General features: G+C 38.3%; 1 protein-coding gene across 1 annotated transcript; it reads left to right on the top strand.

Moving 5' to 3' along the window:
• The first annotated feature begins 73 nt into the window (after positions 1-73).
• On the top strand, positions 74-13,438 carry LOC123307166. Its single transcript, XM_044889382.1, has 4 exons — positions 74-2,232; positions 2,555-4,371; positions 4,727-7,884; positions 13,366-13,438. The coding sequence occupies exons 1-3, from the start codon at positions 293-295 to the stop codon at positions 7,819-7,821; spliced, it is 6,852 nt and encodes a 2,283-aa protein (XP_044745317.1). The 5' UTR covers positions 74-292; the 3' UTR covers positions 7,822-7,884; positions 13,366-13,438.
• Positions 13,439-13,678: the final 240 nt, after the last annotated feature.

Genomic DNA, 13,678 nt, shown 5'->3' with positions numbered 1-13,678 from the left:
GAGATGCATCCTGCTCGTTTGAACCTTGAAGGAGGACGGATAGAGCAGTCAATCGTTGAATCACCGAATGATTAGTGGGATATAAAAATAATTTCAAGTACACAAACATCAACTTCGAGATACGGTCTTTTTTTCTGTCAGTCGACAACGATAATACGCTTACACTCGAATCATATTTGTGTCCGATACGAATACGCGAATTACTGGTTAAAAATACACAGACATTGCTTTTTGAGCACCTTACAAATTGTGATTCTTATCTGGTGATAAAGGGCAATCATAAGAATTCAAGATGGTCCTCAATTGTATGCTACAGTTATGTAAAATCACCAGGGCAAGTAAACTATTTCAACGGAATTTCTATTTGCCATTGCTCAAACCGTTATCGCCCAAGGATGCCTTGAGGAAAAAGGTCATAACAGGACAAAATGTCCTCGGAAGTAGGATTGAACATTATATTCCAGTTCTCGAAGAATACCAGTCTAGGGTCCAAAGAAGGAAATACCGAATCAAGGGAATGAAACTGGTCAAAAAAAGGCAGAGAAGAAAAGAATCGATGAAATATGTCATGCCATTCTTGGACGAAGAAATGGAGGGACACCACCGACTAAGAGAAATTTTTGCTAGGAAATCGAGAGGTAGAGGTCAGTGCTATACCTACTATATTCCAGATAAAGATATAACTTTAGTGATCCCTTACCAATGGGAAAGAGCCATTAGAGATAAGGATATAACAGATGTTGTCGTAGCGCAAAGAAGTGATAAAATTGTGGTCAAATTGAGGGATGGATCGAAGATTTCTGTACCTTACGCGAATTGGGATGGTCGTTCACCCATTTATAGAGGGGAAGGGTGGACGAAAAGGGAAGTTGAAGAATACCATCATCACGGAAAAGAAACCATGTCCATCGCCAGGCTATTCGAAGCTAAAGAATCCGGTCTGGAAGAATGGGAACTGGAAATGATGCGACTGGCCAATAAGAGAAAGAGGAAACAGAAGGGTGAGGGAACTGCCGACTGGAAAATGATGATGTCAACCATGGTTGACAACATGGATTGGGACAAGTTCGAGGAAGAGACCAAACAAATCGTCGAAGAGGTGAATCAGCCAATCGACGACGCACCCATTCCAATGGCTCTGGACGATATGGAAAAAACGAAAAACGTTAACGAAAAGTTGAAACAGGCCGGGCCCGAACTCATGGACATGCTACCAACGATGCCCGAAATTCCAGAAGTCATAAAACTGATGAAAGACTCGGAAGTCGTCGAAAAAGCGAACATATCTGGAGTTGTCGTCAACCTTGAATCGCAGAAAGAACGTTTCGTCCCAGGTCAAGTGGTTAAGTCAGATGAAGGGGAAATGTTTATGCCAGGTCAAACGTTAGAGAAGGAGGGTGGTGGTTTCGAGTTCACACCTGGCTTCACGGTAATGCTAGAAGGGGAACCCGATCTCTTGCCAGGTTTGGTCATGGGCGACGATCCAAATAAGCCGATGTTTTTGCCAGGAGAGTCCACCATCACTGAAACTGGCGAATTGCAGTTCACCGAAACGGAAGACGATATCAAAGTCAATGGAACACTCCCACCCCCGGAACCAGAGGTCGAAGATGTCGAGGTAGAGGAGGAGCAAAATACCGAAGACGAGGAGGAGGAAAAAAGACCGCCCCCAAAACGAGAAAGAAAAGAACTTGTTTACGAGAGACCAAAGCGATTATACACGTCTCAAAGTAAAGGTCCTAAACGCCGTGAACGTTCTTCTAAAAAAGCAGCTCCTCCAAATATGGCACCCGAGAAAAAGGAGCCTGCTCCGGTCAAAGTGAAACGCGACAAAGCCAAGCCAAAACTCTTCGAACTATCTTCAGTTAGTATGGAAGAGGACATTCTCGCTCAAGAAAAAAAGAGAGTTGAAAATTTCACCGAGAAGAAGGCCAAGGAAGAGATCGAAATCCTAAAGAAGCTGAGAGATATCCGTATGAAAGTTAAAGAACTCAAGGATAAGAAACCTGCTGTGCCTAAATACGAACCACTCGAGCCAGTGATAAAGAGTGAAAAACTTCGAGAATTAGAGAAAAACATCAAAAAAGGTAAATTTTTCGATGTGGATCACAAGAAATACCTTAGTAAGAACAGTGTTAGGGAACCTTTCAATTGGTTAGAAAAATACGAGTACGGTAACGTCTTCGAGTCGGTGGGGATATTGCGTCATAAACTATGGAAGTCTGTCATCTAGTTGGCGAGACTTCGCATCTGAAAGGACAGTGGTTCGACGAAGAAAAGGTCAACGGGCCGTAGGTCATCTTAAATTAAAACCCGATCACTCTTGATCGACCTAATTGTGCGCACCTACTTCTAGTTCATTACCACCAGCGAAGTCGGCCACTGGTCCACCACCCGCCAACATCTAACGTAGTCCTCTCTAGTTTGAACCTTCGATAGTGATTTGTTTATAAAAGACTTTTTTTAATCATTGTGTTCGGAATACATTGACATTATCATATTTCGGGATGGTGATTAACGTGAAGATATCTCTCTGCAAGATCACAAGAGCAAGCAAACTTTTTCAAAGGAACTACTATCTACCACTTTTGAAACCATTGTCGCCAAAGGATGCCTTGAGGAGGAAAATTATAACTGGACAAAACGTTCTTGGTGCTCGCATCGAACATTACATACCAGTCTTGAGTACCCATGAAGATAAAAGTTCCGAAAGGAAGCGAAGAGGCAAAGGAGTTCCTGTGATCAAGAAACGGGTCAAAATGAAGGAAAAAGAAAGATATTTGGAACCATTCTTCGATGAGAACATGGAGAATCATAATTTATTGCAGAATATACTGCGGAGGAAACCTAAAGGCAAAGGACAATACTACATATACGAAGTTATCGATAGGAACTGCAACGTTGTTATACCAACTCAAATGGAGAAGGCAATCAAAGACAGAGACATAATTGACGTCGTCATAGCTCAGAGGAGCGAAAAAATCGTGTGCAAACTACAAGACGGAACCAAAATCACCCTCCCTCTAGCACCATACACTGGTGGACATCCCCTTTATCGAGGAAGTGGATGGACGAAAACCCAAATCGAAGAAGAACACCACCATGGCAAAGAAACATTTCATATGGCGAAACTCTTCGAAGCCAAAGAATCGGGCGTTGAAGAATGGGAGTTAGAAATGATGAGGATGGCTAATAAACGAAAGAAGAAACACAGGGGCGAGGATAGCGCTGATTGGAAACAAATGCTCTCCGGATGCTTGGATAACATGGACTGGGACAAATTCGAAGAGGATACCAAACAAATTGTTGAAGAACAAGACCAGGAGATTCAAGAAGAGAATATCCCTATGGCCGTTGATGACATGGAAAAAACCAAGAACGTCGGTGAGAAGTTGAAACAGGGGGGACAAGAAGTACTGGAACAACTACCTGTTATGAAAGAGATTCCGGAAGTCATCAAGAATTTGGAACAGGGAGAAATGTGCGAAATCCAGAATGTCTCTGGGATAACGCTGAATCTGAACGATGGCCAGAAGCGTTTCGTTGCTGGGCAAATGGTTCAAGGTGAAGATGAAAATTCAGTTTTCGTTCCCGGACAAACAATAGAAACTGAAGAAGGCAATTTCGAATATACCCCCGGTATAACCATCCTGATGGACGACGAACCGACCCTCATCCCCGGTCTTGTCATGGGAGAGGAGGAAAACGAAGCTATGTTCCTACCCGGAGAATCAGCTATCACAGAGGGAGGTCAATTGACGTTCGAAGCCACAATGGAAGATAAGGTAGCTCAAGAATTCGAACACGTGAGGCGTAGGAGGCGGTCGCCGACCCACTCACCTTCTCCCCCTCCTCCCCCTCCAAAACCAAGGCCTAAATATGACGAGGAAATCGTTATCAAACGCAGAGTGATAGATGAGCCAAAAGACACTGGTCACAAGGAACGGGTGAGGAGAAAGGCTCCCATCGTTGAGATGACCAAATCTAAAACTCCCCCTAAAGAAGTGTTCAGACCTAGACGAGTTCCGATGGAGGATCCCTTGAAGCGCCTGGAAGAAGAGAGGCGGAAGAGAGAGGAGGAAGAGAAGAAACGGCTGAAGAACAGAGCCGAAGAAAAGATGCTGAAAGCAGAGGCGACCATCGATAAACTAAGGGCGACTATAAGGAAGAAAGCCAAGGAACTAACAATCACAGCGCCAACTTCTTACGTACCCATAGAACCGGTGAAGAAGAGTGCGAAACTGGAAGAATTGGAGAGGAGCATCAGGAAAGGCACCTTCTTCGACGACGATAGGACCAAGGACATAATAGAGAAGGCCAAAAATCAGACGCGCCTGCTGAAATACCAACACGTCTTGAATTCGTATAACCGTGAGTTCTATGAACGGAAATTTTAAGAGTTGAGAAGCGTCCCGGCGACAGTCGGTTTCTCATCGCCGTCGCGACGCCTGTAAAGCTAACCGCGCTCCGTTGTTACAGTGTCGTTCGGAATTCATTCACTCGCACTCTCAATATTTCATCCTCTAAAGTCTAAGTAATGTCCATTTGTTTTTTTCCTCGAACCTTTGTACAATAGTTCTCGAAATGGTTTTGATTGAACGAAAAAGCGAATATGAATTGTAATGAACATTGACCATTATATTGAATAAAATATTTCTTAAGATTGGTTTTGATTCAGCATTGTCTGTGTTTTGTGTCGTGATTGTTCTGTGCTGTTGAACATTCAAAATGGTGAATTTCGTGTTGTCCTTCTGTAAGATAACAGGAGCTAGCAAGATATTCTCTAGGAATTTCTACTTACCACTGCTAAAACCCTTAACTCCTAGAGAAGCTTTCCGAACCTTCAGAATCACCGGAAAATGGCTCCTAGGTTCCAAAATTCAAAGGTACATACCGGTTCTCTTGAACCATAAAAAAAAGAGATCGAAATTCGTCAAGAATTACGGTAAGTTGAAGCACAAAGAAATGGAGAATTACACCTATTTAACCCCGATATTGGATGCCGAAAACGAGACTCAAAAAATTTTATTGAGTATTCTGGAAAATAAAAATGGCAACGGGGTCTTCGTATACACTGTGGAAGATAAAAAATTGAACATAGTTTTACAAGCAAATTTGGAATATGCGGTTAGGGATGGCGACGTTATCGATGTTATGGTATCTCAGAAATCCGATAAAATATTGATAAAATTGAAGGATTTCAAGAAAATCCCAGTGGAACTCGATTATTTCGATGTCAAGGAACCGATGTTCTGCGGTGAGGGAGCTACAACCGAAGCTGATGAAAAATTACATCACTACGGCAAATACACAATGAGTCTAGCGAAAATATTCGAGGATAAGGAGCGCCAGGAGGAAGAATGGGAAATAATGTTGCAAAAAATCGTCAAAAGACGAAGACGTCATGCTGCAGAAAAATCCAAGGAATTCAAAGCATTGGTAAAGGAGAATTTAAAAAAATTGGATTGGGACCAATTCGAAGAGGACGCTAAGAGAGTTGTCCAGGAAATAGCGGAGCCTAACAAGGAAGAACCCATCGATATGGAAATAGACGACTTGAAAAAAACCCTCGGAGTGAATGAATTCTTCTCTGAATCTGAAGAAATGCTCAGTCTCCTGCCTAAAATGAACGATATCTCAGATGTACTGAAAAATATGGAAAAAGCTCATTTACATGAACTAGTACTGAACGATCCTGAGGGCAACAGCGTTAAGACAATTTCAGGGGTCAAAGTAGTCTTATCCTCAGGAAAAGAAGTTTTTATCAGTGGTCAAATGGTACACACTGAAGATGGAGAAGTTTTCGTACCAGGCCAAACCATCAATACTGAACATGGCCTTGAATTCATACCAGGTTTCACCGTGAACATAGATGGAAAACCATCTCTAATAAACGGACTGATAATGTCCCAAAAAGAAAATGAACCCATGTTTCTCCCAACTCAATCAGCAATCACAGCAGATGGACAACTAACTTTCGCTCTTACTGAGGAGGAAAGACCACCACCACCGACCGAACAACATATTCAGATGAGAAAAGAACGTAGAATAAAACTGCAGGAACCTCCACCTGAAGAACCTAGTCAAGTCCTGGAAGAAGAAACAACTGACGAACCTGAACAAGAAACCGTCGAAATTGATGAGTCCATGAAGGAATCAGAAAAAGAGGAAGAAGCCATTATACTTTTCATCAACGACAATGATTTATTCGAAACTGAATCTTCCGATTCAGATTCGGGTATTTCCGAGGTTGACTCTGAAACTTACCGATTAAAACAGGAAAGAGATAGACTTGAGTTGGAGGAATTAAAAAAGATATTAATGGAAGATGGAATGGAGAAACTAGTTACTGATATCGAGGATAAAAAGTTAGATTTGCAGCAGAGATTGGAAGAGCTGAGGAAGTTGAAAATGGAAGCCGAAAGACCTCTGGTATCGTATGCTACCGAGAAAGATGCCTGTGAAATAGCATCGAGAATAACTCAAGATAAAGAAGCTATTAATAGGATAGTTGACATTTTGCTCACAATGATCCGTAAGACATCAGCAATTAGGGATAAGAATAGCATTCATCCTGAAAATATCATCGAGACCCACGTGAATTTGAATGACGGAGAGGGAAGCAGTGAAAAATATCACCGGTCCTCGAAAACCTTGAAAATACTGCTCAAGTCATCAGTTGTATATGCCAATAAAGTCTTCAAGGAAAGACCCAAAGATCAGTTGCTAGCTTTAGACAGAATCGGCAGCATTTTCACAGATATCTTAAAAAACGACTCTACACTTCTGATGGAAATTATAGACCTCATGAACACGCCTAAGGATCGAAATGACATTTGCGAGATACTTTTCAAATATCTTTCGTACGATTACAGGGACTCAAAGGTGAATAAATTAAGTCAAATCATAAATTGTCCCCGAAAAGGTGTTGATAAGATATTGGACGGAATTGAAAAGCTTATGGAGGACAATAACAAAGTAATGTGTGAGTCATTTGTAAAACTGAGTAAAATAGACGAAGATATACTCCACGATATGTTGGAACATTGCCGAAGCCATTCATACAGAGTTAAGATGGAAAACGACGTAATAAATCTGTTAGAGGACAGCATGGTCGTTGCTACTAAAACGTTTTGTGACGATAAATACCGGGAGATTTTCGAGTTTGAACAGGAGGATCTCCAACGTTTTATGGAGCAATCGATTTGTTTCGCTAAAGCTTTAGATATGCATGAAATTGCCGACGAGTTGTCTACCGGAAAAACGGCAGAACTGAGAAATTGCGAGGGTAAAACTAAGAATTTCTTGAAGAGAATGTTTCTGGTGGATAAACTGGTGAACAAAGATTTTACTATGAGGAAAGCTGTAGACAGACTGAGGAGGAATCCGGATCAGGCGAAACACGATCCAAGAATACGCCAAATAATAAAAGAATCCGGAGTTTTGTTATCTAATGGATTCACCTTATCGAACTCAAGAACCATACCTCTGCACCTATTGAAGTCGCAGAATCTGCTCGCTCTGGAGGATTTCCTCGTACAAAGGATGAAAATTTCTTATCCAGTTCTCATAATAAGGAGCGATTACCAAGCTGTGATACCTAAAGAAGCACTTCAAGGAGTGCAGTCTGGAAGAATGCCATATGTTCTTATAGATGAAAGCGGCATTTCTAATTTTAAGCCCCTGCATAGTCTGGCTGCATTGAAAGGGGGCAAAAATGCTGATTACATACCTAATAATAACTATTCTAAATACAATGGCGATTTTGATTCGATCATGGACCGCAGGCAAAGTGTGGCCTCAAGGACTAGTGTGAATTAACTTTTTTTTAATTATAGTTTGTTTGTGCCAGTGTCAGTTCCTCAACATTCCCAATTTAAAAAGGTAAGTTTTAAGAAACCACTGGTTCAACATTTCAAAATAATTTTAGTAAAATTAATTCCACATTATTTGAAATAATCAACAATAGTGAATGCGTTAGATGTCTCAACAATTTCGAGCCATTTTTCTTGAAAAATTGGGTTTAAAGCATACTTAGTCTTAACGAACTCTCCAGGTTTGAGAGGATGAGGTTTTCAGAGGAAAATTTGCATCTAAATAGAAGCTAGAGTGGTTTCAAGTAGGGGTAGCCATAAAAAAAATACTTCAAAGGACACTAGGCTAATGATTTTATTTTTCTGTTAAGAATATTGGACTATCGACATATCGAAAATTTTAGCCGAATTTTCTTTGCTCTTTCGATTATATCATCGAAATCATAAGAAAAGTTCCCATCTTTGACAACTTATACCTATCCCAAAGAGGGTGCGTATTTTACACTTGATTTTATTTATTTCTGCAAGTAGGTATTCCAGTTTCTGAGAATAAAACTTAGCTGTCGTCTTTAAGGGGCTATATCTAAGAACAGGCTGCTCAAAAGAAAGACCCACTCTATTTTTAATAAGCAGGAATCACCCCTTCAATTCTAAACTATGAGTTTAACCCGAGGTTTAACCCATCAAATTGAGGCTATATTTTGAAATGTCGAGCCATTTCCTGTCAGGTAATATAAAAAGCCCTCTGGCAACAAATTCAGAATTCAGATCCTCAAATTAAATCAAATGATTATTTTATTAAATAGTTTTTGGACGAATGAGAAGCACACAATTCTGCTTCCGAATATTTATAAAAAATATATTTGGAAAGAAACGGAGATATTTTGACTCAAATATTTGACTGGTATTGTAATGAATTGGTTCATTTTTATTTTTTCTGCGTTATTTTAATATTATCGAGCATAAATCTTCTCAACGTTCTTTCAAAAGTATTAAAATAAAGCATTTTTCAATAATCCCTTGATATTTCTATGGATTCCACTGCTAGTCTGATAAAACGAACAAGATTTCCGAAGATTAAATCACAACTGTTTACACACAAATTTCTCAGAATAATCACCGTAAACTTCATCCATAAAATTCAAAATTTACGATTCATACTAGCTCGTTCATTGAACAAATATAAAAAAATCGTATAACCGGCCGCCGTATTAACGAATATATAACGTAATGCTATGATTTTGAGAGGAAAACATGTGGTAGATCGTTAAAATTATTTAGAGTGAACGACCCAAATGGACGGTTTTAAAAATACAGCGAAATCTTAGAACATCGATCATCTTGTAACAGGGTTCAAATGCAAGATGACTTGACGCAATGCCAAATGAAACAATAAACTTTACGTGTTATTGAACTCTAATTCTATTTTTCCGTCAGAATATCAGAAGTCTTTAACTTCATTCCTGAAACAATTTGAAGGGAATTGACTTACTGAAGATTATATCCATCAATCTTTGGCTGTCCACTTGTCACAGAGACTAATGATACTATAGCAGCGCCCAAAATACACAATTCATTTGGGAAATTCGAATCAACAATACTCTGTATTCAACTACATTGAAAATTGCGCAATACAAATTTTTCTTCTGCTGGAAACTGTTTTCCCAAAAGATTTATACTTTCTCATTATTTCAAGATATCGAAATGGTATCATTTGATATTGAGAAGAAAAGGTATATCTATATACATCCTACAAGAAATACACAAACCGAAGATTGTATGAATCTATACCAAAACCTAAATTTGGTATACATTATTAACATTCTCTCAAGTGTACCTACATATCTTCGTATCACTTTGTATAATTGTATTGAATTCTGCAATAAAGGCATAGGTTAACTATTGGTTGAATATTCAAGGATATAACTCAATCCAGAATTATTCATTTGACTGAGAATTCCATCAAACAGGATAGAAATCAAAATATTAAAATATACAGTCGTTAAATCCAATGCTTGGCATTAATATGAAAAGTACGCCTGGCATAAATTCTCACTGGACGTGAAATGTCAACAATTGGAATTTTCGAAATTCATTGCGGCTTCAACTCTCTCTCACTCAATTCTTCGTCTAGAAAAAACTTACCCTTCGTTTAGAAATCTAAACTATTTTCTATTAAATTTCATCCACAATTGTTCGATTTTCATAGAGGGAAAACAGCTCTTCAACAATCTCTCAACTCTCCATGATAATGTAATATTTTGCATTTTATCTATCTAAATTTAAGTAATACCTTATTTCAGTTTCTTGCACAACATGCTAGAATCTTCGTGCCCAGTAGAAATTTCACTTTGAATTAAACAAAATAATTGTAAATAAATTTTGGGCCCAACAATTTTTGATTTCGTTTTTTCGAATGTATGCAAAATTAAAGAGAATTACTGGTATGAAGATTTCAAAATGAAAATTTATGTTAAATTACACACAATCTATAGTTCAACAGATAACAAATAAAGAAAATGGATAGTGTGTGAGATTTGTAGATTTCATGGGAGACTGTAATTTTATTTCGTGCCGTTTTAAATGTCATATTCGTTATTGCAAAATTCAATCTTCTGATTACGTTTTCCATTATTTTGTTCTTATGAAATGTTCATCTTCCAAGAAAGTGTTTTTGCTTCGAACATTACTTCGAACAGTATTCGGTTCGACGGTTCAAATCAGTGAAACTGAGTTATAAATTTTTTGATTGATATATTTCTGTAGTGAAAATGTTTATTATACTTTTTTCCTCAATCGTGCAGCATGATATGCCTTGAAAACTGAATATTTCCGCATCATTTCCAACAAATGGTCCGCAAAAGCCTCATCCATATCAAACAGAATGCTACGCATCAAGATTCATATCGACAATCAATTGCAGGATTATTTTTGCTCATCTGAAAATAAAACCTCGTGGACCCTTGTCCAAAATGATTGATACTGCTGCAAGGGTACCTATTTTGAATCGGCATTTGGCTTCTAGAATGTTTGTGTCTCGAAATTGGATACTTATTTCACATCGTCATTCGTGTGGTGATTGGTTGAATCGAAGAGTGAAACGGAGGCAATGGGTTGTTCATAAAAAGTGAGTTTTCCTGTATTCCTAAATGAAGGACTACTATTTCTCATGAAAGAAAAAATTCCATTTTTAAAATCCTAACCACTGGGTACATATTAGAATCATTGTTCGTTTGTTTGAGATATTCGAGAAAATATAACGTGTGTCCAAAAAATTGTTCGTCAAGTAGGCTATGGAATTTTGAAGGTTTATCACGAATTTCGAATCTCATAGACAGCAATGCAGAATTGAATAATGTGAACTTCCTGATTCACAAACAACCGAATATTTTGTGTGTCCTCTGGTGGTAGGATATTCTAGTTTCCAAATATATTTTTTTTAATTTCTAGATAATATCGTTCTGATTAATCACAGTTCGCTCCTCCCTTATTATGTTCTTTTCTATTAAAATAGGACTTAATGAGAGCTCCAGCAAGTGACTCTAATGATCTGAATAGCGGTAGTTCATTTGTGGTTATTCATGAGGAAAACTTAATAACTGTAGGTATAGATAATGTTATTATAGGTTTCTATTCGATGTCAGAATGAAGGGAATTACTTGTTGATAATAGATTTAATATCTTAGATGGACCAATTTTTATCTGTTTCAAAACAAATAATCTCAAATTGTTCTACAAGGAAAGTTTCATAGAGCTATGTCGAGTTTATGTATTATTATTTTATGACGAACGATATTTTTACCAGGCTTATCATAATTCGAAATCTATCGAAATTTACAACTCTTTTAATCCTGTCAGAACCTTTTAATAGTTAGGGAGCCGAAGAAGGAAATTCTGGATTTACTCGATTGTCAGTTTAATAAAGAGGACATACCTTTTGGACCCTGTAGAGTACCTCTACAAAAAATTAGACCTGTATATAGGGGGAATTGTCTTGGACAGTCAGTCAGAATATAAAAAAACGATCATTGTACATACTCCAGCGTTTCAGATTAAGATATATGTGGTTAATTACATGTTGAAAAATATATATTCTCTCAATCTAACAATATAAGCGTGTCGAAAATGTGTGAAGGGCACCAAAGTTGCAAAAAAAAAAGTCACGTGTACATTCTCGAGCGCGGTGCTTTTTTTCTTATTTGAAGCTAATGATTCAAGAATAATGGAAAAAATACAATTTGACAGTTTTAGCAAGCCGAAATAAAAATTGACCATAAAGGTCACAAAAATCAGTTTTTTGGAATTATCTCCTCCCCAGGGCTTCAAATCTTTTTCGCATTCATTATAAAAGTTGTAGAGCATAACATTTTGTACAAATTTTGCCATAAGCAATTTTTTCTACGTTCAAACGTTTTTGAGATATATGCCGATTAATGCGAGGTGTTTAGAGATATATGCTGAAGCGAAAATTCACTCGTTGGAAAATAGTACATTCTAAGGTTCAGTCAGAGATAACACTAACATTTTCATGACTAATTTCGAAATTGTCTATATCGAAATACGTTGTCATTTTGACAATTGGATGAATGTAGATTACACTGGGATTCTACATTGTCCTTGCCCTTTCGCATGTTGGGCTAAGCTTTTCGCCCTTATCGCCCTCTAACTCGAGAACGGTTAAAAGTATTTAAAATTGCTTCAGTCAAAAGTTGTGTAGAATTTTATTATCTACAACTTTTATAATGAATACAAAGACGATTAGAGGTACAGGCAGGGAAATATTCGAAAAAAAGCATTTTTACATTCTTCAAAGTGTCAGATTAAGAAAACCCCCCTGATTAGTGTCAGATTAAAAGGTCGATTACAAGTAACGATTTTTGTTTACATTTTCAAAGGGCCGCTGTGACCTTGCGTCACGTCCAAATTGTCAGTCTCTTGAAAAGTAGCTTCCTTTGGGTCCAATTAACATATCCTCCAAAAATCTGACAAGAAGGAAATTTTTTTTTTCACCATTTTCAACTCTTCCGTACAGCCAGTCCCACCGAGCAAACTGTCAGATAAGCATGAATTCATTATCAGAGGCTCGAGTATGTACACCTGATGATTTTTTTTACATCTTTGAGACCCTTCAGACGCTTTCCGCACCGCTGAGAGTGCATACATCATAGAACCTTTTTTCCTTTCTACCATCTAATCTTCAAAATCCACTAGGTCCTCATGACGTTCCAGTAAATCCCGATTTAGCATCGTCGGCTTCCCAACTACTTTTGTACAGTTTAAGTAAGCTGGTTGTTTGAAACTTTGAACCTAATTCAACCTGTCAAAATAGTACGAAATTGTTAAATATGTGGTGGGTTCAAACTTAAACTGAGCTTGAACTCGAACTGTAAAACTGGGCCTTTTAATTACAATGATAAAATATGAAAATATTCGAATGGCAACATTATACCATTAAGAAAATTTCAAAACATTAAAGCATATAAACGAAAAGTAAATATTGAATAAGGATTCAAACTGAAACAATGAAATCTGACCATGGCATGTTTTACAGACATTTCCTCGAAACTCCCAATGCTCTTTCGACCTGTCTACCTGAAGGAATCCAAGATGCAAGCCGGTCCAAGTGCCTCCCCCAAAAAACGACCAAACCGTCGTCAAGTTCAAACGTCGGAATCATCTTCTTCTTCTTCCACTCCCGTTCAACACTTGGAACCCAACCTGGAAGAAGTGGAAGAACCTCCCCGGATTCCAATGTTAGTTAGCAACCCTTCTGGACTGAACATAGTCATCCCCAAGGAGGCCTCCAGAGACGTCATGTCGGGCAGGGTGCCTTATTATCTGGTGAACGAGAAGGGGATGACGCT

Source organism: Coccinella septempunctata, chromosome 2 (genome assembly GCF_907165205.1).
Source record: "Coccinella septempunctata chromosome 2, icCocSept1.1, whole genome shotgun sequence".
Taxonomy (NCBI): Eukaryota; Metazoa; Arthropoda; class Insecta; order Coleoptera; family Coccinellidae; genus Coccinella; species Coccinella septempunctata.
The sequence above is the reverse complement of the archived record's forward strand: the minus strand, read 5'-3'. Positions and strand labels throughout refer to the sequence as shown.

Coding starts and splice junctions, on each gene's coding strand:
- LOC123307166 (XM_044889382.1), top strand. CDS start 293: ATGGTCCTCAATTGTATGCTACAGTTATGTAAAATCACCAGGGCAAGT. Junction 2,233..2,554: donor CTATGGAAGTCTGTCATCTA/GTTGGCGAGACT, acceptor CACAAGAGCAAG/CAAACTTTTTCAAAGGAACT. Junction 4,372..4,726: donor CGTCTTGAATTCGTATAACC/GTGAGTTCTATG, acceptor GTTGAACATTCA/AAATGGTGAATTTCGTGTTG.